This window comes from Pseudomyrmex gracilis, unplaced genomic scaffold (assembly GCF_002006095.1).
Source record: "Pseudomyrmex gracilis isolate BER0280 unplaced genomic scaffold, ASM200609v1 scaffold_186, whole genome shotgun sequence".
Taxonomy (NCBI): domain Eukaryota; kingdom Metazoa; phylum Arthropoda; class Insecta; order Hymenoptera; family Formicidae; genus Pseudomyrmex; species Pseudomyrmex gracilis.
The window spans coordinates 246436-272933 of record NW_018020770.1 but is presented as its reverse complement, the minus strand read 5'-3'; the positions used below and the strand labels follow the sequence as shown (position 1 = coordinate 272933).

Below are 26498 nucleotides of genomic sequence, written 5' to 3'. Positions count from 1 at the left end.
AAAAAAAAAAAAAAAAAAAAAAAAAAAAAAAAAACACGATTAACATTTTCTATTAAAACATGTTTTTAACGCTTTAATGACATTTAAGAGTGATCAAAACAAGAACTCACTTGATTCTTCCAATATGCTCCACAGCCGTATATTCGGTACTAGTAAACAAAAAACTGAAAGAGAAGCGTTTTTCTATATACTTCAGTGAGACATATTATTTCCTTTACTCCTTTTCTTCTGTTTTTTTTTTTTTAATCACATGAATCTTAATAAGTACCAAGTGCCTAATATAAGATCAAGTTTCGATATACCCTGAACTTACCCACATACAGGTAGAGGAACTCGAGGAAAACGAGTTCGCCGTATACTTTTATACTCTTTATTAAGGATCAAAATAAATATGTATAGATATCGTACGGCAGAGGCTTGGCTCGGACGTCGATGCGAAGCAGGGAGCAGGAATGGCAATTAGGTTGTCTATACACAGGACATATCTTACATAGAGTTAATGAGATAAAATTAGTTCTCAAAGTTTAGACCGAAGTTTGCGAGGGCGACGATTCCCGCGAGCGTCGACACATCCTATGTTTCATTAACGATCATTGCGTCTGTAACAATAGGGGACGATTACAATTACAATCAAGACTGCGACTAAACGACGTCAATCATATAATACGCTTCATTAATAATTTGCTTACTGAATCAACAATAATCACGTTCTAGCTATCGCGTTGGCACAGCCTTTACGTGTTGTTGTAAAGCTGATGATGAGTTTGATGTTGATTCGGATGCGAGTGCTGCAACGTGTGTTGGTGCTGATGGGGATGCTGATGCTGTACTGTTGGATGCCTCACGTTGTACCTAACGCTACCGGTAAGCGAGCTGCCCCTACCGTGTGTGCCGACCATGCTTTGTGTGTCGGACAATTCATCGTCCTCCGCGCCAAGACTCCGGAACCTAACGAAACCGTCCTCGGCGACTAGCATCGTCGAGCCGCTGGTCGGAGCTTGTTCGTGTAAGTTTTGAACGGGCGTATGCCTGCCGCGAGTCTCGGAATTTCTTAGAGTCTGTACGCCGTTTCCGTGACGACTCAAGGAACCCCGACCTTCGTGAGGAAAGTGACCCATCGTACCTGACTTACGAATGGAATGTCTCTCGAAGGTACCTATACACGACACAACAACAAACAATCGATAAGTAAAGACTAAGCGAAAAGATTCTTTCCGGAAAAAAAATGTGCGCATGAAAAATATATATTAAACATACAAACGATTCCTTACCTGATATGTTCAAATGCTCGGGCAGGGTGTTCAGTGGAAAACTATCGTCGTAAACTTGTTTTCCCGTTCTCATAGTGTAATTCTGAATCGCTTGATTGGTGCTACATATGGCAGGATAAAGGACGTCGTCCATGTTTTCCGTGGACGTGGAGCTACCGCAGGGAAACAAAGCGAAACCCGAATGGGCCGAGTGTTGCTGCAGCTGTTTCTCGCGCAGAGGATACTGCGACAGACTGGCGACCCAGGCTAAGAGGCCGCAGACAGACAGCTCCAGAAGTCTGACGGAGAACTGCCAGCCCCACCAGACCCACGGATACGGCTGCGGACGTTCCTGTACGCCGAATATGCCGTAGAGCTGCACAAAACCCATCAGGATGAAGACCATCGCCGTGGCGACGGTGGTGGTGATGGCAGTGCTAAGCGCCACCGTGCTCGGATCAGCGCTCATCATGTGATTCGCACCAGCCGCCTTGTTTGTAGCCATGTGAATCTGCGAACGCACCACACGGTACACGTACACGTAGCCCAGACCGAGAGTGACACATACAACGATGTAGATACACTGACAGATTAACGGCAAGATTCTCGCCTCGTCCTGATAGCCGAGCACATGCGCGGATACGTGCAGTGACACGCACAAGACGATGTGTACCGCGGACGCGAGTACGAGCGTGGTAGGCGAGAGAATGCTGTTGTTGAGCGAGGGCGCTTCCGAGCATCGCGACAGATACAGTACCAACGTGGCGAAAGCCGTGGACAAGAGTGGCGCCGGCAAGTACATCAGCACACTGGACAACGGTTCCGGTAACGAGTGGCCGAGATTGTACGCGTCGTAGAAGAGATGAAAGCACCTCAGCGTGCAGACGGTGGTCAGTAGCAGATGCACAGCCAGAAAGTACGACTGCGTGAACAGATTCGTCGCCTCGTTGAAGCGTACGATCTTGTAAATCGAATACAGGGCCATAAGCGTGAACATGATAGCCGCGACATACACATGCAGCGACCATGCGATTCGCCACGTGGACTCGAGCGAGTGCGTGTCCACGTGCGGCACCAGACGATCGTCGTCGTCAGTGCTCGTAGGCCGTTTCGATGTTGGCGCCGGCGGCTGCGCCTGCGGATACGGTAACCGTTCCGTATCCACTATCTCGACACTGTCCGTCTTCAGACCGTGCTCGTTCCTCAGCCCGTGAAGGTAATCGTTATCATCTTGCCGACCGGTATTCGGCAAGTTGAAGATCGTTGGCTGCGTGACGACGGGCTTGAAAGGATTCGCGGTGCTGTATCTCAACGTGGTACTGCTCTGCGTCAACGTGATCCTCTCTGTCGTCGGAGCCGAGGGTATATGCGGACTTTTTGTAGTCAGAGGTTTCAACAATATATCGGGAACGTCCTGTTTTCTGCCATTACTACCGGACAAAATTCTTGAGATACTGGGGTAATGAAGAGTCACGAACGACGGATCGTTCGTGATGTTCTTTCTTTCGGTTTCGATGGGCTCCAAGAGATCCTGTTCCCTGCTGTCGGGCACGTGTTCGAGCGGCTTGTTCGCCGAGTGGGAATGGTGCTCCTCTTCCGGTTCCTCGGAGGGTAGATCCGGCGGTCGGATAGGTATTCGCTCGTGCAGCGGCGTCAGACTGGGCGGCGGTATCGGCCTTCTGTTGCCGGTGTGCACGTTCGAATAGGTGCCACGTAGCGTTGGCTTATCGGCAAACGGATGTAAATACTCCGGAGGCAGTGGCGGTGTGAACAGCGCCCGCGAGGGCGGCGGGTACGACGGCCGTTCCCGTATGGGGGGTGATGCTGTGGCGCGCGGCACAGCCGGATTCCTCACGGCGGGTATCGACGGGCTGGCGGTGCTAGTGCTGGTTGTCGTGCTCGTAGTCAACGGCGACGGCACCGTCGATAGGGTCGTGCTCGCCGACACCTGGGCGTCGTACGCCGGCACACTGCGTTTCGTGGTCGCGGAGCTGTGCGCTACTTTGTTGAAGATTGCCGCCAGATTTTTCTCCAAGGCCGTGTGGTCCACTTTGAAGATCGCGCTGTTAGGCCCGCCATCGCCGCTCGCCGAGCAGACAATCGTGCACGACTGTACGGCCAGCAGAGCGGGCAGAAGGAGCAGCCGTATCATCGGGGTCATGATGCTCGACCAGGTTGTTGTGTTGGGATGGATGATCGCGGACACTTAAACGCCCCGTTCGGGCATCGGTTCATTCCATAACAGGGTCGCTTCACAACGCGAAACGACGACGACGACACAACAACGGCGAAAAGAAGGAAACCTGGAGCCGTAAGGACACTTATTTGGAACACAAGTCTTATTCCCGCTGGGTCTGTTATTTATTTTCCGCTTCCTGTTGTTCTACGTTTCCTATCCAAGGATAATGATACCTTCTCGCGAAGCGAGAACGGTCGCCTGTCACATTCCTGAAATCGCCGACTGTCTGTCGAGCCTGTCCTTTGATTGCGGCATCCAGCGCGTTTCTTTCCAACGGCGAGCAGTTGTATTTCGCGTCAACCCGTGACGGTGTCGTCGCTAATTTTCGTTTTCTTCGCGGATATACACGCGGAAACTTTTCGAACGAGAAAGAGGGGGAGATGAGCGCAAGGGTATCTCCTGTGTAACTACACCTGTATTTATCTACATCTTTGTACTTCGCTTGAACGTGAAGTGTGTGTTTCCTGGATAACTTCGTGAGCGATGATTAGGCGACGTGCGAGGCAAGATCCAATTTCTTCTCCCACAACCATCGACCTTTCCCGGGTCCACTATCGTCCCTTCGGCGGCTCGTGTGTTTCCATTATATACACGAGATACGCGCGATCCAATAGACTCTCGGATTATTTTGCCGCGCTAACTTCGTTGCCGTTGTTGTTCCCGCGCGCGGTTGACTCGATTTAAAATCTATCTACTCGAACGACAACCGATATGACGACGAGCACGAGCTTGTTAACTGAGTTTGATCCGATATCGCTTCTGATGCCGCTGTTGCCCAATCTTGCCGCTTTCAATAGCCATCCCAGATTCGCAAAAAGAGAAAGAGAGAACCTCTCCGCCGTGGATTCTCTAGAGGAACATTTAACGCGTCGAATCGGCTCGTATTCCTGGTCGCCGACGCGGTCTCGCGATTACCGTATCCATTTCTTTAAGTAGGACTCGGACGAGCTCGCCGCAGTCATTCGTTTTCTCTGAAACCGTCGTTGTTTGCTGCTGCTGCTGCTGCCGGACACCTGCGAAAAAAAAAGTTCTGCCGTGAGTTTCGACGGAAACGAGCGAGAAGAGGACGACGCGCGCGCTTTTTACGACAAGTCTTAATGTGAGAATAATTCAATAAGAAAGAAAAACTCTGTTCTCTCACATTTTTGTCCCGCGTTTCTGTGTATTTCAAATCGAATCTATATTATCCGCAATCTCTGCAGATTTGTATTTTTTTTTTTTTTTACGGAGCGTGAAGAGTGCAAACCGCTATATGATAATAAAATTTCGGCGTTATATTACTGGCAACGGCACGGGACACATTATACCGCATCAAGCCGATGTTTACGTTACGTGGATTTCGATATAACATTTCATCGTGCATCAATTAATCGTATAAACATGATAAAGAAAAAAACATTTGCCCGCCCGCAAATGTACAATATATATATACACTCGTTATACGCATCATTAATTTGAGCGTTATTATATATTAGCCCGCAGAGAAACGTACAAACGCGCGCAAGTTCGCGCGTGCGCGACAGCATAATTATGAGTTTATTCATAAATACTACTATTTATTGTTATTAAGTTAATTAAGTTCGATACATACATATGTATATATATATGCAAATGTAAACATCGGTTGCCGCGCTAGCGGGCTGATAATTTGCCCGCCGGGTAATTGATCGCAAAACGATCCACGTTGGCGGATATAAATTTCTGGGATACCTTAGACAAACCAAGGAAGACTTATAAAACGATATCGCCCCTCCCGCAGTGTATATATAGTGTATATATATAGTTATATATAGTATATACTTATATATAGTATATATATATAGTATGTATGTGTATACACATGTATAGTGTATTATGTACGCGCAGTCGGGAATTTAACCAAGTAAGATACGTGAAACATGTGGATGAGTCAGTTCACGAACGATGAAGACAGAGAAGTGATCATCGATCTCTTTCCGGCCGCGTCGTTGTCCGATATCTCGTTTCCACGAGCGAAACTTAATAACGGGGACATACACGTTGCAGTTCTTACGAGACCAGAAGACCGAGACGATGATCTCCGGTCGTCCGGTGATATCGCATCGACTGGTCATGCGATACGTGATATATTACAAGTATCATCAACATTCTAAGGCGCGAGACGTCTTCTTCTCTCTAATAGAGGAAGCTAAGTTTCTTTTCCCTCCCCACCCAACTTGGATGATATCGCAGCGATATACATGACGATCGGGTTGCCCCGACGGAGACTGAAATGACATTGTTTAGGATGTCATTTAAAGCAAGAAGTCAAGGATGATCAAACAAGGAGATGAAATTATTTCTACACAATTGCGGATGAGAGAGATATGCATTTAGGTGAGTAAAAGTAATTTTTCAACTTAAATTTAAGATAAATACGAGTCTGTGCGCGCGTATATTTCAAACGTGTAAATTAACACACGTGGAAATTCGAAAATTAAATTCAATTCGAAAATTTGATCCAAGATTGTTCAGTTTGTGTCTCGTATAAAATACCCAATTCATCCCCTTGTAAAATTTAAAAAAAAAAATTCGAAAAAGACACGTTGGAGCCAAAAGTCGAACTCGCAGAGATCTCCCGCATTCCGTTCAGACTTTCAGACGCCTTCTCAATTCGGCTCCACCGAGGCACCAGACACACATATCTCGGTTTAAACACGAGAAATAAACGAACAATTTTGTTTCGACTTGCGTAAGTTACAAAAAAAAAATATTAGACGAACTTTCGAGTTGAATTTAATTCGAATTTCCACGAGTATCGATTTACACGTTTAAAATATACATAATGCGCGCGCGCGTCCGGCTCATATTCATCTTAAATTGAACGTTATCACAATCTTTGATAATATTTCTCGGGAGGTAATTTTTACACACATTCGCTATGCGAAACTTGAATCATATATCTTAAATTTCAAAAACTCCTGAAACAAAAATATTTTTATTCACTGTCACACATCTTTACGTACGTACAAGCGAGGATCAAAAATCCTGGTTTTGAAATCTCGCGATAAAAAAAAGATAAAAATCTCAGCTCGTGTATATCGGATTATAATCGCGGTCTGATCGACGTCGTGGTGCATCGCGAGCGACGACATAACTCCGCGTGACAAGATCAATCTGACTACGAGGAGTCGATATTGTGATTCATAGGCGGTCGCGGGAATATTTCGTGATATTTCGTAGACAAGAAGGAAACTTCTTTCACGTCAGCATCAAGTATAAAGCAACAAAATGTAAATGTATGCTTTCAGCGTTGGACAACATGTCACGGTGGAATGCGCGTATTCTCTCTCGGTAAGATAAAAAACGACTATATGCACAGCTAACCCTCTCTTTCTCTCTCTTGAGAGAGAGAGAGAGAGAGAGAGAGAGAGAGAGAAGCGATTTGTCTCTTTTTCAGCGAATATTTTAGGGTTTGTCGTACCGTACCTTAAGATATTCCTTGCGTGTTACCCTCACGTGCAACCTGATTTTCAAATATCGCCCCGCTATCGAGGATCAATCGCGAGCAGAGGCGGAATAAAAGAGTTTGATATCTTACGCGAGAGAGAGATATTATACGCGACACACAATGTGTATTAATGAGCATACGTTTTTTTTCAATAAATCGCACAAGCAAATAGTTTGACAGAAAATCAAACGTGTATGCACTGAGAAAAAAATATGATTAACTCAACTAAATGCGTTTAACTAATAAATGAATGATAAGTCGTTGAGAGCCGTTCGCTGGATGTTAGATGCGGGAAATATGTCTATATATAGAAAGCCAGGAGATTCCAGGTTCGAATCCTGGCTGAGGAGTTTTTTTCGCAATATTTTAAATTAAGTTGCCTCAGTTACTTTAATATTTCTATATTGTAATCATGTGACTTGTATAAGTTTTAACCCTTTGCGGACGGAGACGCTCGACGGGCGAGCGTCGCTGTGGACGACAGGTATTAGAGCGTGCAGTAAAGAAAATTTTCACGTCGCATATTTGCGTTTTACAAATTAAGGCTTTATTCAAATAAATTATTCAAAAGATCCTAAAAATTATAAACAAACAAATTTACTAACAAATAACTTTTTTTATGAAATCTAACAAAATCATAAACAAACAAATGTAGTCGTCTCTAATTTCATTGAGAGGCCACTTGACGTCTTAGGCTAGTATCCTCATGTGTATCTTATCGCCTACGACGGCAGACGTACGCTAGCCGCAGCGCGAGAGTTGGGCGGATATATCCGACACTCGTCCGCAACGGTAAAAAGGCTTGGGCGGATATATCTGCCGCTCGTCCGCAAAGGGTTAATTCAAGAACATCATATTTATATATATATTGATAAAGGCCTAATCTAAGGCCGAAAACGTTCTATTATATGTTACCTGCTTGAATAAAGTAATGCATCTATCATACACACGTTATCACCAGTGTTTTTGCTTCAAATGGCCATTATACATTTCCTGTTTTATAAGAATTTATTGAAGCTTACTACACTCCTATTTCTATTTTAAATTAATTTGGGGGGATATTCGGGGTTCTTCATATACGAGATGCAAATTGAGCATCCTATATGATTATTAGAATTGTAATTACAATTCAAAAAACTCACGTGAAAAACGTGAATTCGATTATATATGTGTACACACGCACATATATTGTATATATAGACATATTTCCCGCATAACATCCAGCGAACGGCTCTCAACGACTTATCATTCATTAGTTAAAGACTTCACAGAGCCCGAGATGAATCTCAGTTTTAATGATTAAATGCGTTTAGTTGGCTGTCAGTGTGTTATCTGACTTGTGTTTTTTGATTCAAGTATATGACGAGAAAAATAACAAATTCATATAAGTTGAATCAACAATATTTAATGAACATATTTAATTTGTGAAATCATGAATTGTGTTCTGTCGAACATAATATATGGTATGGCACGGAAAGCCGGAGATTCCAGGTTCGACTCCTGGCCGAGGAGTTTTTTTCGCAATATTTTAAAATTAGTTAGGGGAGTATCTGGGGTTTTTCATATGTGAGATGCAAATCCAGCATCCCGTATGATTTTAAGAATTGAGATTTCAATTCAAAAAATACTTGTAAAAATTTACAAGCAGAATTCGTTACATGTATATATATATATATATGTATACGCTTAGTTTCCGCACAAACATCCTGCGAATGGCTCGTATCGGCCTTAAATATATCCTGTTGATAATATATGGTAATTTCAAATAAAAGATACTGGTAAAAAAAAATTAAGTACGCAATACTCAGTTACTTTAATTAAATATAATCGGAATTTATTTGTATTAAATATTTAGTCTAATCAAAGTGCTTATATTATTATAGGAAACAAAATATTGTGTTGTTTATATTCAAATCAAATATTCAAATAATCTGTTTAAACAAACTGTAGATTTGTTATTGGAACAACTGAAAATGTCTTTTGATACAAAACTAATTGTCATATCTATCGAAACACGATGTCTTCTCACATTAATCACTATTTAATCGACAGCCCGTGTGACCGCCGCATATAGTTGAATCAAATACAAATTTTGTTGCTTCAACAACTTTTTTTTCTCAGTGTAGTTTCGCACACATCTGTGTGGCGCAGTTTTGAAGTTTGTATTTTTAAACGCGCTACACACAGCAAATATAAACACAAATTAAACACTATAGGTTGTAACACTCGTATTCAAACTTTCATTCGTGCAAGATTCATTGCGGGGGAGAAAACAAGTTTGCCACAATACACAGCGAAAAACTCTGGTGAATTTTTTGTTTCATCAACAAACGTTTCGTTTTTTCGAAACAAAAAATTCAATAAACTTAGCAAATTTTTTTCTTGCCGAGGTCGTGTAAGTAACTTCTTTGCAATTAATCTCCTTTCGCTGTTCTAGTAAAAATCTCTTTTAAATAGAAAAAAAAAAAAAAAAACGGCGACGCAAAGTTGTCGTAATATCGAGAGATAACGTTGCTATCCTCGGCCGTGTTTGTGAAAATTATGAACTTCGTGACACAGAATCGTTGAGATCGGGAAGGGAGCATTATAGACTGATACACGCTTGCGATTCACATGTCACGATAATAGTCCGTCTGAATTAACCATTAGATCGAACGTCAACCAAGTGGAGGGGGTAGAGGAGAGAAGGACGCGGAGAAGGTCCCTCGACTCTCTCTCTGGTGGCGATGCACTTGCCGAGACTAACATGCAAAGCTTATCGCCCGAGAGAAAGAGCTTCGGAGCCGTTAAAATTATAAAACATTCACTCGTCCGATCAAATATTCATCGCAACGATAACTTTCATTCAATCATTCTGGTTTTTTTGTTGGTTTTTTAATTTAACGTTCATTCAACGTCTCGATCTTGTTACTTGTGACGTTATTATTAAACAGATATATGTTTGGCTGTACGGAGCAGACTGTACCGTACAGTTTATCGCAATAAACTAAATTTTGAACACACACACATCGACATCCGTGTCTGCTCCATACAGCCAAACATATATCTGTTTATAATAAGAATTTTTGAAGCCGTTTATATCAAATTTCATTATTTATTATTAAAAACAATCCGGATGCGTATAGAGTTCTCTTTATTGAGTTTTCTTCTTGTGTGTTTAGAAACGGCGGAACTTTGTTCTTTTTGAAAATTGAATATCCTATTTTCGATTCGGTCTGCGGAATCGGCCGTTGCCTAAACGCACGTGTTCAATCGCGCTCGCCTCTGGCGTATCAAATCCCAGCACTTTCATTTACAGACGTGCCGCGACTTATCATCAGCCGTGATTTGGCGGTTAGTTGGTTTAATTTGGCAAACACGCGGCCGGTACCCGTTGGTCGGTTGGTTTGAGCGCATCTGTGTCCTTTTCCCCGTTTGTCCTGGATCCGTCGAATCGCGTGATCGCGCATCCGCCGCCGCCGCCGCCTCCGGTGCGCCAATACACAAACCCCGTGGGCTATTTGCTCGATGGGAGTTGATTAAACCAAAATCAATGCAGCTAATAATAGATAGTTTGTTAAGGGCCAAATGCGTTTGTGCGACCAAGTGGATAATTTTTACCTCCATTCGGCGCGTTGCTGTTGTTGGTCTTGTTACCAAGCCGCTCGCTCTGCCCGTTCGCATCAAACAAACGCAATGGCTAATTTCAGACACTTCGCGGATTACCCGTGTAGAGAAACAAATTGTCTATAATGGTGTTCTGTCACAATACGCGCTCGAATCTTGAAAAAAAGAAAAAGAAAAAAATGGAAGAATAATCCCGCTGATAATCGCGCTCGTACGGAGATTTTCAAACAAAACGACGGCGTTATTATTGAAAAAACCAACGGTCTTGCAAAATAAATACGTCAAAATTACGTCTCCGAGAGATAATTCAATGCGAAAGATGAAAAAATGGCTTAAAATATTGAGAGGAGCTGCAACATAATTACGCAAATTATTACGTATAATACCAATCACGCAATTACTTTATATCTCGTGATCGAACAAAGATAAAGGAGTAAGTGAAAAACGCGAAGAGAGAGAAACGTAGACGAATAATTCGAACTCGAATTACTCGAAAAAAAAAAAAAAAGAAAAAAAAGAGCCTTGTACAAAATCTTTTTGTATCACATTTTGTATTTGCGTTTGCAAACTGTTCGCTTGTACCAGCACGATTTTCGATACCCCGCTCCTCGTGGTTACACAAGAAGTGCACGGAAAGGTCTCTTCGTCGAGTTTTCCTGCGCGTTTAGAAACGGCAAAACTTTGTTCTTCGAATTATTGACTCAAAACCTCACAGTTTTCCCAAAACTTCGAGAGGGAGCGCGACGCGGGAAAGGATATCTTACTCTTAAAACAAAAACAAAAAAAAAAAACAAAAAAAAAATAAAGAGACAACAAAAGCCTCGACGTATGAAACATTCGCGTATTACGCACGCTGACACACAAGTTGTTAGTTTAACATAGAAAGCTTAAGTAACTTGATGTTTCCTTGACTTAGTTTAATTAATTATGCGATTGCGCCGCACGTTAGGCAGCCGCGTTCGTTCACATGCTTCCGTATGATATAATATCTAGGTAAAAGCAGCTATTCGTGACTAACTACTATAAGCGGATGGCAAAAAGGCAGGGTATGGGTGTGGAGCGCGAGCAAATAGGGCGCACGAAGAGACTCGGCGGAAGTGTTTACATCTGTGATTGGCGCGCGCATAGACTATTCTCGTAATTTTCCCAAGAATCTCTCTTCTGAAATTCTCTACTTTTTCACACACACACACACACACACACACACACACACACACACACACGCGCGCGCGCGCGCGCGCGCACACACACACACACAGAGAGGCAAATTCTAAAATCACAATTCTATCTCAATTCTATCACTTTCTTATTGATTTGCACTACACATTGTTCCTTCAATATTTTCTCTTCGCTCGCTCGTTCGTTTCTCCGTTAGAAATGATTGATCACACACTCAATTTTTTCAAAATCCCCAAAAAAACCTCACAAGAAATATTAGTAAAACAATGTGCGATAACGCGCGCGGTGGTGATCCGTGTAAAAATATTTTCCACAATCTGTAAAACGCACGTATATCTATCATCGCGCGCGCGCGGATAAAACGCGCAAAGGTTAGGATACGAAAATGTTCGGAGAGAGAGAAATATTTGTTCAACGCATATTAATTTCGGCAAAACAAGTTCGAAATATGTTTGCCGTCGACGAATATCGCTATCTCTTGTCGTTGTAACAAGCAAAATATTACGGTGAATAGCGATTAGTATCAGCCCGCGCGATCCCCAAAGAACTATGTGCGTTAAAGCGCTTATTTGCAAACTGAAAAAGATTCGAAAAACGCTCACAAAATTGAATTTTCGTCTCGCTGAAATTTCCGTTTTTTTTTTTTTTTTTAATCCTTAAACAAAAAGGTGTGTATCGACGTCGCGCGTTGAGAAAAATGTTTTCACACAATCAACAAAATTGACGGATCTGCGTGTGTGAGTTCGCATTATCATTTCTTTTTCGCCTCGATCTCTACTGATTGGCTCTGATGATTGATAAGAGTATAAGATCGTTGAACAAAAAATCGGGAGCTCAGAATGTAATCCGGATCTTTACGAGGATATCGACGCCGTTAAGTGAAATGCGATCGTGTTCGATCTGTTTTTCAATTCCCAACGCACGGTCTCCGGGTCGAGAAGTCATTATCACCTCCCATGGAGCACTGCCAAACAAAACTCTCCTCGGGCGGAGCCGTATAGCTCCACCACCGCTTTTGCAAATCTGATATAATCAATACAAGTCCGGGTTCTTATTCCCGAAGTTGAGTTTTCGAGTTTTTGATTAGTTTCGAAAAAGAGTTTCCGACGATTTACCATAAAAATAGGGTAAAGAGAAGAAGGTGAGGAGAGGGAGGGCTAAAGTATTTGAGGTGTCAACTTCGCGAAACTTCATTTTTGCGAAACGAAACTTCGCCAATAGCACCTTGTTTTTTTATATATATATTTTTTTTTATTATTTCAACACGGCTCGATTATGAACAACGTTATTTGCAAGTGAGTGTGCTAGAAAAAGAGAAAAAGAGACCTAGATAGAGATTGAAATCTCTCGAAGACATAATCTCTCGTACACATTATGTGATTTGTTACTTGTTATTATCATTTACTTACCGCTTGGCTCTCGCGTGAAAAAGACTGACGCGTGTCGCGCGATAACCGGCTTCAATTATTATATCTCGTCGCAGATAACTCGCCGACGCGCATTCCTCTATAGGTTTGTCACCTTTTTGTTCCGGCGATCGCGTGATTGCGTATCGCGCACGCGTATGTATTAATGTGTCACGCGGCGACGGTCGCGTATATTACGTATCGCACACACCTCATCGTCGTCGAGGCGAAGTCACGCGAGAATTCAGTCCGCGTGGTCAGTGACTTTATGAGAAGAATTCTCTTTCTCTTTCTCTTTCTCTCTCTCTCTCTCTCCCTCTCTCTCTTTCGCGTTTGCTTTCACATGAGATTATCCCTTCTTTATACTAGCTTCCTCCTTCGAGATGCATCGACCTATTGCGCGACACGCGTCGCGACCGGGGGGATCCTGACGATCCCCCGAAAACCTACAGGTGTCAACTTTTTCAATTTCCGTTAAGCACCAACGAATTTTCGTCGGAAAAGTTGGGATCGATACCTCGACGGTCACACTCGGAGCGAACTAATTTGCTCGACATCAAAAGGAAGACGCGAACGCCCCGCGATGATTGTCGACGCTTAATTTTGAGACCGTGATGGACTTTGGTCTTCTTTTCTTTCATCGGATCGTCGTTCGCGAGAGACGTTCACACTTGACGGATTTGTTCGGATTTTGATAGACGAGGTTTTATTACTTATCGTGTTGCTTTTAAATGAAGTTCTTTCTGAAGACTCTCTGACGGAGGTGTGTGCAACGTTTTTTTTCCGCCGATATGATCGTGTTGAGTGCAGGGCTCGACTCGCATGACGTCTAGTTATCCCTTATTAGCCCCCTCATTCTTTCCCCTGTGAGAAAAGGACGGTAATCTATTCTTACGAGGAGGAGTTTTGCGCGAGCGACCCTCTTTGATCCTGACGAGCTCCGCATGCGATATCCTCGGGTAATAAGCTACGTTATAAAACACGTCTTTTCAGACTGAAGGATATATGGAAGGATGTCTCTCTTGAGAAGTTCATACGTACACTTGCCGTACAAATAAAAGTCTCGTCACAACGACGGAATATTTGACACGTTTAATCAATATGAATCACCGACAGAAAAATCGAACGAGGAAATGTTCCGAAGTAGCGGTTTTTCTCTCTGATTTTCGTTTCGACCGAGCAAAAATTAATTTTTAAACCGTTCAATCAAAAGCGGAAATTTCTTTTTTTTTGTTCAAAATAAAAAAAACCCCAGAAATAAAAAACCAGAAATTAAAATCACATAAAAAATAGATTGAATTTCTACAATTGAAAGCGAGGGGGGAATGTTTCGATTCGGTGGGGATCGTATCTCATCGATCACGCGCGCGCGGGAAAGCGTTTCAATCTAAGCGTCGGCGTCAGGATCCATAAATTCACGCGCGCCCCCCGACCTAAGATTTTAAAATATGTGAACTACATAACTGGGTCGAGTTCCAACGTGTTTGATAAGTAGTCCGAGTAGTCCATGCGCCGTATTAATTATTAAAAGCACTAAGGCGGGACTATCTGCCTTTATGCTGGTGTCTCACGGGGAGCATTACTCGAGCAGAAGGTGAGGAGAACCCCCGAGACTCGACGATGAAGTGGCCCGCAGGTGAAACCTCTCCCAATTCCGTTAATTATTAAACACGCTGCCCTGCCACTTCCTACTTTCGAAAAGCTTATAGCGCAGACAACACGCTTCCATGCTTATCGGTTAAATTAATTTTCAAAATTAAATTAATTCTCAAAGTTTAAATAACGTTACGAATTTACATTAAAATCATAGAAATGCACTTGGACGTTAAAGCTAGCAAAAAAATATTGTAAATAATTAACTTTTTTATTTTTTTTTCTAAACGGAGAGAGATTAAAAAATGTGTTCTCTGTTACAAACATTTTTATTAATAGTACAGCAAGCACGATAAATTTTTACAAAGATAAATGCGCTTATTTGCGAAACTAATTGGAAAACCGAAAATTTCGTTAATTAATCGTTAATTAATCGTTTATCTCTTTTTAATTATCCGAAAATCTCTCCCGTAAATCTGTTTAAAGCTTCAATTAATTGTTCATTAATCCGAAATTTATTGACATCTCTGAAAACTATATTCATCTTAATTTAATGTTTCTTCTATACACAACATCTCTATTTATCTCTCTTTCTCTCTCTCTCTCTCTATACGTGCTCTCGCGCAAAATACGCAAACGTTAACGTATCTATGTACGCGACTGAAAAATATGCTCTAATTAAACCCATCTCAATGCAAATTAGTTGCGCGCGTACTGAAAATATTTATTAAAGTAATTAGTCATGCGGGACAGAGTCTATATTTATGGTAGTCTCATTGCTCGTATTATACAGTACCGGCAGATGTTTTGCCGATGACAACGGCGTAGCACGTGACAGTTTTAGAACTTTGCGTTAGTCACGCTTGTACGTACGGAGCGTGTGAAAAAAATTCGCTCTCTCTCTCTCCTACAAAAGGCAAAAATATAATATTCTCTACCTCCGGTTGTAAAAAAAATTATATTCTACAATTTTCTCTCCACTTTTTTTCTTTCGAGAACGCGCGAAGAATAAGATAGGAAGATAAAAGAAAGAGATATGTGTGTATGTACACGTGCATATATATTGGGGAAATTTGAAATCGATTCTCTCATTCGTGATAACATCAGAAGAACATCGACGGAACTGGTTATTCCTAATAGCTTCACCAACTTGTTCCTACTATCAACGTCAATTAATCAACTACCTCTCCTCTGCTGCTCTCTTCTCCTCTTATCGACTTATTATGTAGCAAAACGAAACGTCCGTCAAAATACGCGTGTACAGGAAACGCCGAGGACTCCAACGGGCAATTAATACACGGAAAGTATTCCAATATGCACGCGCGCGCGCGCGTGTGCGTGTGTGTGAGTGTGCATGTTGCGCGAGCTCGCACACGTTTCAATCAACTTCAAATTACCAATGCACTACCGTTCATTTGGAAATGATGTATGTACTTTGCTCTCGAGATCGTTCGCCGTTGTCAATATTTCTGCCATCTTCTCGTCCCGTTGTGTATTAAATATGCCGAAAATAATCGTTTTAATCGTTTTCGAAGAGTTTCGCGTCATCATTTGTTTTCCATTACAATAAACTTCTGCTTCAGACGAATTGGTGACGCACAAAATTTTTCCTCAAAAAACAACGTGCAATTGAAGAAGTTTTCATAATCTTGTGTCTTTTATTTTTGTGTAGTTTATTTTTGTAGGTCGTTTCTTTCCTAAACCAAAATAAATATTTTCTTTCCTAAACCAAAATAAATATTAAGAAAAAAAAAAGAAAAATACTAAATTCGGCCGACACGACATTTGTTTACGGGAAACGGATGATTGGATAATCATACAACTTTATTTACACATGCGAGAGAGAAAAAAAGAAATTGTTTGAATAAAAGGAAAGACAAGCTTTATAATACATGCTTGTTTTTTTTTTTTTTTTTTTTTCAACGAGAGGTCCCCACTGTTAACGAGATCGCGCGCCGTTGCGATCGGCAGAAATTCCTGTTATCTCTTTTCCCCTCTGAATGTCGATCGGGCATGGAAATAGAGGAGAAACGATCCCATCCATCGGAATGCCCGCGCGCGACGTTTTTCCATACGATGGATTTAAGGAACCGAAGTGCTATCTGCGAAGGCTCGATCGAACGCGCAATAAAAAGCGCAATAAAAGCACTTTGGCGACGACGAATTCGGTCGCGACGACGGTTTCTCCCGACCGATCCCACGTTTCCACTCGCACGGCTTTTCCGCACAGCGTGTTCCCCGAAGTTTCCTTCGCACTTTTCTTCCACGTCGTCTACGACGAGCCGATTCAAACTGGACTTTTCGTTGACGTGAAATTCGGGAATGGCTTTCGGTTTATCAGCGACGGAACATTTCCGATAAATTTATCGCAAAGTTAATAACAATTACAGAGAGAAAAAAAACAGAGATTTAACAAATTTCAAAATATATATAAATTTAGTTGCTATAATTTAGTTTAAAAATTAAAAACTGCATTAAAAAAAAAAACTATAAAATCAAAAATGTGAAAAGAAGCTTGTTTAAAAAAATATCAAAAAAAAAAGAAAAACAACGAGCCCGTCGTTGTCCGTTACCGCCATTGTGCAACGTTAATAGCGCGACATTCTGTGTATGCGCGGTATATGGCAACGCAAATTCACCAGACTGCAAGTATCACGTTACAAAAGATACTCGCGTTACACCTGCTTAAGTATCTAAACAACGCTCCTTTAAATTATGCAAATATGCATCACGGCAAAACGTCGGTGGCGAATTTTACCTCCCAAGCTCGTTTGCGACTGGCTCGAAACGTGAAACTGGCGTTAATACGTGTGTCCGAGAGAGAAAGGAAAAGAGAAAGAGAGAGAAATTTAATTACTTTATTTTGTATTTTGTTTCATCACGCATTATACGCTAAATTGTTGCGCGCGCGCGCGCACGCTAACGCAATTGTAATTATAATACGCGGTTGTATAATATTAAAAAATTAAGATGAAAATCTGCACGCGTTATGTTTACAACAATCGTCATTTTGTACAACGCGGAGAGACTTTTGGAAATAATTTTTTGTGAAGATCCTACCGGAAAAAGCGTGCGTAAATAATTATGATCGATTCTATCGATCTTGATTGTTGCTGCTTTTATCTCGACGCTGATTGGACATTTCTCGGATATGTTTCTCGATTCATCTTGTACGACTCAAGATGCACGGTACTGCCTCGCGCCGTTCGAACGTGACTTAGTTTTGCGCGTGTATCTAAAAACGTAACTAAAATAAGGTCACGTGACAGTGAGGAGAGGAAAAACAACACGTGACTAGTCACGTGACTTTACTTTAGTCACGTTTTGATATATTATTGATATATTATATTATTAACACGTGACTAAAATACAGTCACGTGACTTTAGTCACGTATTGTTTTTCCACTCCTCCCTCTCACTATTTTTTGATTTTGATTTTCATGCGTTATTTCTGACATCTCTCTAATGTGTATTATATGGTTTATAAGTCGTATATACCAGTTGTGACAGGGTTTGTGTTCACTGACGCTACGCGTTAAAAATAAAAACACAATAATAGCGTGCGCGTAGCGTGTGCGCCTGTGTTGTGCAAGTAATTGTAAAATTAATTTCATTTTTCCCGCTTCCGTTCGTTGCGCGTACGCCGCGTTTGGCTTTTACAAAATCATGAGGAACGACCGAAAGCCATTAGATCGTCACTATCTATATAGATCGCGCGCGTTGCTCGCATAGATTACCCGCGTTGAAAGATGATTTCCGTAGAAGGAAACGCAAGACATACATTATGCACGTAAATCCCTAGTATCGCGAACACATGATGCCAAAGTAAATTACAACGTGCGTATTCAAATTGAACGAACATTTTATATTAAAACAAATAAATCGCAATTTACGTTCGAGAAACGCGAATTCGCGCAATTATATTATTTGAAAAATTATACATTTTTGTAAAACAATTACACAAAAAAAAAAAAAAAAACAATTGCAAATTTTTGTAAAAAAAGATTGACAACAAGATCGATCGGTGTTAATGAATTTCGTGCGTGAATACCATCCCCAATGAATTTTCTATTATCTCTCGCTACTGTGCTTGATGGAACAAATAAATTGTTTTTCACGAAATTATCCGATCTTTCTATCACGAAATCCGTCGAAACTTTCGCACTCCGCCCGATATCTACTATTCTTTCGTCGAAATGCTTCTGACTCGCGCGCGCGTAACATCGGCACAATGTAAGAGTCACGTGTAACTTTGTGACAGCCTTTATGAGATACTCCTGTACACAAATAATAAAAGGCGCAGATAGGCAAACGTACGTATATACGCTCATGGGAAAAAGAGTAGACAGAAGGGGGGAAAAGACGTAGGAAAAGAGAGAAAATACGTCGCGCATCAACATAAATTCTTTACTGCTACGTGCATCGCATATTTCCGATATTCTCGCACGACGTGTAAGCTCTGAGAACGTTAAAGAAACATTTTCCACCATGATCCCGCGTAAAGCTATCTCGAGTGCATCTGATAAACTGTGTTGCCCGTAACAAACGACGGGCGCTTGTTACAGATAATGCAATAAACAATAATGACGTGTTGAAAAAAAAAAAATAAAAAAAAGAGAGAGTCGTTTATCGCATGTCGATGAAAACGACCGACCGCGTTCGCTTCACTCTTCTTCATTTTTCGATACACGAAAAATGATATTTTACATCCGGGTGTGTTACATTTTATTTATTAAGATATTAGATATATATTGAACGTACACACGTGAGTACGTTCTCACATAGCTCGTAATTTTCTTTTTGCTCTCACGCACGAACGATGTTTCCAAAAACGTTCTTCCCGTTTCCGGAAAATTTACAGACCCGTTTCGCGTCGCGCGCGGAATTGCGAACAAAAAACACGTCCTAATAAACGTGTCTCTCATAAATCTCTTTCGAACATGCAGTCGTTTTTTCGAGCGTGTAACGCAAACGACGTAATTATCGACGACGGATATCGGAAACTCCGTTGAAACACGAAACGAATCGTCAAGGAAACTTCGTGTCATCAGTATAATCCCGAGTTGACTTTATATCTCTCTCACATGAAGTAAACCGTTACGCGCGTATACACCGGTGAATATTTTATCAGCGTGGTAGACAGACTTGAAATCATGCAGCAACTTAAAGTAAGCTCGGTGGCTCTTTCTCTCTCTCCGAAACAAAAGATTTGTGGAGTCAATTTTATTAAGAACTTTCTTCGCGAAGTTCTCCGAGGAGTGCGGATTACTCTTGTAAATTTTTCCGACACAAAACCTTTGAATCATCTTGTCCACGTGAACGTCCCGTTGCGAAGTTTTTCATCTTTAACGTCACACACAATTTTTCGTAAACCAAAAATTCGCAACAAAACTGAACACCCAAAAACCTAATCCCGATCGAACCTACTTATTACATTTTAAATAAGTTGATTATCAGTTAAAATTATCGAACGTCGAGAAGTTGCTTTCTCGACGCTTTGTCTTTACACTTGTTTCCGATTTTTGCTCTCGCAAAATGACATACGGGAAACTTTAAATCCTTCCGCATGTCTCGCGACGTATCGCGGCGAAACGTCGTCGGCCGCGAGGAGAAGACGACCTGTGTGCAAGTCGACCTCGAGATCTGTCGATTGTCGATACCGCGATTCGCCTCGCGTTCTCCTCTCGCGATGACGTGCGCCACGTTTGTTTTTTTTTTGGGGGGGGGAGGGGGAGATACATGGCGAGACAGAAAGAGAGGAGAGAAAGAAAGAAGAGCGCAGACAAGGTTTTATTAACCCTCTCGCGTGCACACGCCGCTATATATGTATGAGAACACGGTGTATATACGAACGACTATAGGAGAACTCTGTCTCTCTCTTTTTTTCTACTCTCTTTCCGTTTCTCTTCTCTCAGCTCGATGATACAAGCGTGTATGAAGCGCACGGCGCGCGTTCTGTGTACTCGCAATCGATCGTTGGCGTATTGCCACCAGCCATAGCGCGTTTCTTTCTGCCTCTCTTCTTCGTCTTCTTCTTCGTTCTCGTCATTCCCTTTCTTCCCCCTCCCTTCTCTTTCTCTCTCCGTTCGTCTCTCTGCGAGTCTTTTCGGACCCCTGTCTACTGCGGCGCGCAACATACCTTTCCCACGACCTATAAATTCGCTCTCGATGATATTGTTCGGCGCACGTCCCACGTTGCGTCGTCGCGTCGAATCGCGTCACTACTACACCGCCGCGATCGCAGATAAGAATCGCCGTTCCGGAGATATCCGATATTACGCTGGTTGCGATCATTATGAGCGCGAGATTGAATTTCGCTGTTCGGCCGACGCCGCGCGCCCGCGTGGGTGTCTTTTCCTACCGCTTGTAAACCGCACCCGGTCGTGTAATGGACATTTTATTGATATCCCTTTTGGCGGCACATCGCACACTCGTAGCTCCCGGCCAAATTTGCGACATGAATAAGAATGACGAATCAACGATTCCGCTCGACAGATATGTGTGTGTGTGTGTGCAATATATATACTTATATATTGCATAATACGTTGCATGCTCCACTGTATAATTACACGTATAGTAATTATATGGAATAAAATTTGCTCAAATTTAATTACTAATTTTTTTTAATTACTATTTTTATCATAATCAAAGTATGGCTTTTATTCATCTGCAACAATGTTTTGTAAAAAGTATATTTGAATACCATATAATGTATGGAACTTTTATAAAGGCAAATTTAATTAAAATGTATAGATAATACTATCGCAATTTTTTTCGAAATATAATAAAGATAATTTCAGCATATACGCGCGCATATGTATCTATATTGTGCGAGAACGTGATATATGTCAAAAATTAAATTAAACTCCCTCTCTCTCTTTCTATGATTCGCCGCATGTGTTACTCTGCGTTACATGTTTTTCGTATATTTTCAATGTGTTCTTTTGTTCTGTAAAATATTTACGAATTAATTTTACCGCGTCATGTTTTTGCTGATAAAATAGCAATCAAAAATATAGCATTGTATATTTTTTTATGTTACGGAAAGGTTTTTGATTTGAACTGCTGGAAGTATTAATTAAACGTATCTATCGTTTAATATTATGTAATTATCTACGAGAGAGGGAGAGAGAGAGAGAGAGAGAGAGAGAGAGACAGAGAGAGAGAGAAAGAGAGTAAAAAGTGCAATTTCCAAACGACGCAAAATTGACATGTTTCGATATTCCAAGGTACTTCGCAACGGATGATTTCAATATTATTGAAATCTAATATGCTTAAAGCCGAAGCGGAGAGATGCGCGCGCGTGCAAATTTCGATAAAAGCGGAGTTTGCAAAGTTAACTTTGTGTTTCCGCGTGGTAGGGAAATTGCTCTCCAACTCGCTCTCTGTCTCTGTCTCTCTCTCTCTCTCTCTCTCTCTCTCCCTTCATAGACGAATAAAAAACAACAGATATCTGATAAAATCGTTTCATCCATATAGGCCGGTTTTTTATACGCCGGTCCCGTGTCGCCGCCACAGACCGAGGCGCGCAGCAATTGCGCAAATTGTACGACGAACTGATAAATACGCAAATGTCCGCACAATAAATCGGGAAAAAACTCAATGTGTGTGTGTGTGTGTGTATAATGTGAATGCGCGCACGCGAGAGATATTCTCCCGACTTTTTCGATTTTATGCAAAAGTTTATTTACACTCGCCGAATATGTGTAATAAAATCAACTCTCTAATTCTATTACATCAAATCCGCAACTGTTTAAAAAAAATAAGAGTCAAAGTAAATATTAATAATTTTTCCCCACGAAAAATGCATCGCGTATATTTGCTGTTTTTCAATTTTTTTAACGAGTTAATTCGTTAAAAGACATATAACTCTTTCAAATATATTACCAAAATATATTTCTAAAGAAGAAAACACGATGTGTTCCGAAACGAATATTAATTAAATATCGCTCTCTCTCTCTCTCTCTCTCTCTCTCTCTCTCTCTCTCTCTCTCTCTCTCTCTCTCTTTCTGTCTGTATATTTACCGTTGACTATTTCTGTAAATCTTAACAAAGATGTTCTAACTGTTCCTCTTCTCAAAACACACATATATTCCCTGTTTTACTATTTTCTTTTTTAATCGCCTACGATCTACAACGCGATAATTGTCACGACAGACAATCTGATTGCTGAAGCGGCATTCCAAACTGACATTACGTAATCGCGCGCTTAACGAACGCGCTTTAACAATGTTTCCTTCGTCAGAGCTAAAAGAATTAGAGAAAGGGACGACGGAGAGACACAGATTAGAGTTCACTGTATAACGAGTATTAACGATATGCCGAGTGTAGAGGGGGGGGGATCCCCCGTTGAAAAGGGGTTCGGAGAGCGGCCGAAAGTGCCAGCTGTTCGAACACTCGCGAGGGGATTTCGTGACGAACGAAGAGAAGGGAGAAAAAGTGACGAGAGGCAGCAGGTTGAAGAGGAAAACCGGAGGTGTATTTTATTTTTTTTTTCTTCTTGTTTTTGTTTTTTAAGGCGAACTTTTTAGATTTTGCCAAGGGAAGAGTGAAGTTCCCTCTTCCATTTCTCAACCTGTTGAACCACCCTCTCTCTCTCTCTCCCTCTCTTCGCGCGCACCTCTTAACCGACATAACGCACGATTTGTTTTCTGGCAACATTATCACACCTCCTTGGATTTTCCGGTGATCTTGCGACGATGAATTTCGCGCGACGCGAGGATTATTGAGAAAGAGAGTGAAAGAAAGAAAGGTAACCTCACTCAGAGAATGGTTTTTCTAAAAGTTACGCTACGGAAAATCCGATCTCTCTTCGTCCCGTACACAATCTCGGCACACACAGACACACACACACACTTCAAGGACGGGATACCAAGAAAACTGGGGTGTATCTCGAAATGTTTCGTTTTCAGATATATAGAGGGCGATCGAAAACGACAAGCGCGAAGAACGACGTTTGCTTTCAGAGCGAGCCGTCCGGGATGGATGGCGATAAATATCGACGCGGCTGATTCGATCGCGAGGCACAATCCACGTGTGCGCGATTGCCTCGCGCGTTTTCCGAAGGCGGAAACAACGCGGTTGTTTCGCATACATTGACGTGCGCGCGCGCGCGCACAGCAATATGTAACATCGTACGTCCGGCGCAGTTATCCGCTTGTGCGCGGCTTAATATCGCGGTTTTTTTAAAACGTGCACACGCACACACACACATACATACACACATACACACACCCCCGAGTACTTTTTCGCGTGTAATCCAACGCGATCGGCGTGAAACCGCGTTCGGATTGTGTTACGCGTGTTACGCATCGCTTATTCGGAAAACCAACTGTTATCAGATTTGCGGAGGAGAAAAAAACGCGCAAAACGGAGAAACATCGCGTCAAAAATCTGCTTCGCCCCGCATTTGGTAATCCGTTTCTTTTATATCGCGCGCCACCTAAACACGCGCTTGCAAAAGCGTTACGTACGTATATTATTGCGTTAATTTCGTCGAATTAACGCAACGTTTAATTTGGCGGGCGTGGTGAAAACGTTCGGAGAAAAACAACGTTGTTGCTCAAAGCTCATATTAACAGGAGAAACTTTCCTTTTGCGGAGTTGACAAATCAAGGACGATCCAGCCGAGCGGAGAGATTGCGCGACGCCGGGACGACCGTCGCCGCGTTACCTCAAAGATATCGCGTTCCCGCGCACCGACTCTCTTCCCTCCCTTGCTTTTATATATTACCACCACGGGCTCGACTGTATATCTGTTTATCGTTAAGCTACTTTTACGGAAACACGTCCGAGAAGAGGGAAGGAAAAGGGGCGCAAGATAGATCGCCGCTCCGCGAACGAGCTTTGCAAAACTCGCGCTCCCGGCGAAACGATTCGCCGGGCGTATCTCCGGCCGCAGTGATACGAGAAAACCTCTTCAAATGAGAAAGCCGCGCGAAGATACTCCATCCCTTTACCGCTGAGAAAGGCAAAATACTTTTTTCTTTTCAGATTAATTCGAGGGGATTTTTTTTTCATATTAATAAAAAGAGGTTTTCTTTCTCTTTACGCACGAGATGTGCAAGAGACAAGCGCGTTCTCGTTCGGTGAACAGACAGTTTTATTTCGAAAATTTCGGACGGTCCGAAGTAAATGTTACACACGAAGAAGAAAAACAGAATACACGTGTACGAAGTTTATAAAACGTGTATGTGACACAAATGGTCGGCGTGCGACGTGCGACGACTTAAGAAAAATCTCGGGAAAATATTACACCGTCGCGCGCGCAAGCACATCCGCGAAATTTCCCTACGTTCCGATTCGCGCGTTTGCGCACAAAAGTTCGAAAACTTTGAAAAATTGCACATCCGTACGAAGGGGGGGGGGGCCCCGGCTATAAATAACGCGGCCGTGCGGGCGGCGGCGGCGGCGGCGGCACAAGAAGCGCGTGACTTATGTTGCATGCGACCGTGTGTCTCTCTTTCCCAGTGCATTAATATTTTCTCGGAATCTCGACAGGACTGTGTGTGCCTTTTTATTGCAACGTACGCGCGATGTAAATCCAAACGCTCGGCTAGAAAAGTAGCTCGACGGCTCGAAATACGATATATCTCTCTTTTCTCTCCATCTGCGCGCGGCAGCAGAGTCTACGGGACTGTCATCCAGGTGTATGATCTGTATATTACCCGGCTTCTCTAATAACGAAGTAGACTCCGGGAGACGCACAGCTCTCCCGGAGGAAGATTTTTACTTTAACGATAATTTGATGCACGTAGAGAGAGGAGAGTAATGCCGCGCGCTCTTTTCAAAGCTTATCTCTTAAAACAGCTTTCAACATTCGTTAGAATATTTGATATTAATTCTTGTGTAAATAGAAAAAGAAAAAAAAAAACATGTAACTCGCTGATATAATATTTGCAGAAACGGTTACAGAGAAACGGTTGTGAATTAAATCATTTATGCGCTTGCTTATTTTTTTTTTTTGTTTTTGTTTTTTACAATTTTATTTTGCAGTCATTCAGCTCTGAGAAATCTTTTTGAATGAACAGAGTCGAAAGAAAGAAAAAAAGAATCGACGTAATATGCTTGTTTTTTTTTTTTTTATTGGAGATTCGCAAGATACCTTTGGTCGTCTCTCACTGAGATCTTTTCCGAGTATACATATTATACTCCGAGAGAAAATAATATTTTTTGTGTGATACAAATACAGAATATATCATTGATATAAAATAATATATCCATATAAAAGCGACTGATGATTTGTTACTATCTATATAGAAGAAAAATGTCAATATTTGTCATCGTTTTAATTTGGTTTTTTAGACGGCGTGATACATTCGATATTCCAATATCCGCCACGTTCATGTGTGTTTTTTTTTCTTCAATATTCCATTTCTTTCGACCGATGATATCAGGTTTTTTTTTTGTTTTTGTTTTTTTTTTTTTTTTAAGCTCCACCTAGAACAATTATTGACTATATTACTTGTTTATCATTTCAGTAAGAAACAATAGCTCGAGTAAGCCGCTCTCGTTTGTCGGAGAAGACCGACTGAAGTGCGGCCAGAATCGATAGGTCATAGGATCCCCCATCCGATAGAGAGAAAGCCGAGAGAAAAATTTAAATCGAATCGATCCGCGACTTTTCAATAAGTCAAAAACAATATCGCGGATTTCGTCATATATCTGTTTTGTTTTTTTTTTTTAAATCTCGCGCGAGACTGTTACAAACCTCGTAGTCTCGCGCTCTTCACACATCGGAAATTTCGAACACTGTG

General features: G+C 41.8%; 1 protein-coding gene and 1 long non-coding RNA gene across 2 annotated transcripts in view; both read right to left on the bottom strand.

Moving 5' to 3' along the window:
• Window positions 1-12: 12 nt before the first annotated feature.
• On the bottom strand, window positions 13-3060 carry LOC109858087 (the record flags this gene model as incomplete). Its single annotated transcript, XM_020434988.1, has 3 exons — window positions 13-599; window positions 690-1156; window positions 1272-3060. Coding segments are annotated over 2 exons (2211 nt in total), but the record flags the coding sequence as incomplete, so codon positions are not given.
• A 138-nt stretch (window positions 3061-3198) lies between these two features.
• Window positions 3199-26498, bottom strand: part of LOC109858071 — a 129108-nt gene continuing 105808 nt past the window's right edge. Inside the window, exon 4 of the long non-coding RNA XR_002250569.1 lies at window positions 3199-4502. This is a non-coding gene — a long non-coding RNA (uncharacterized LOC109858071). The remainder of the gene's footprint in view (window positions 4503-26498) is intronic.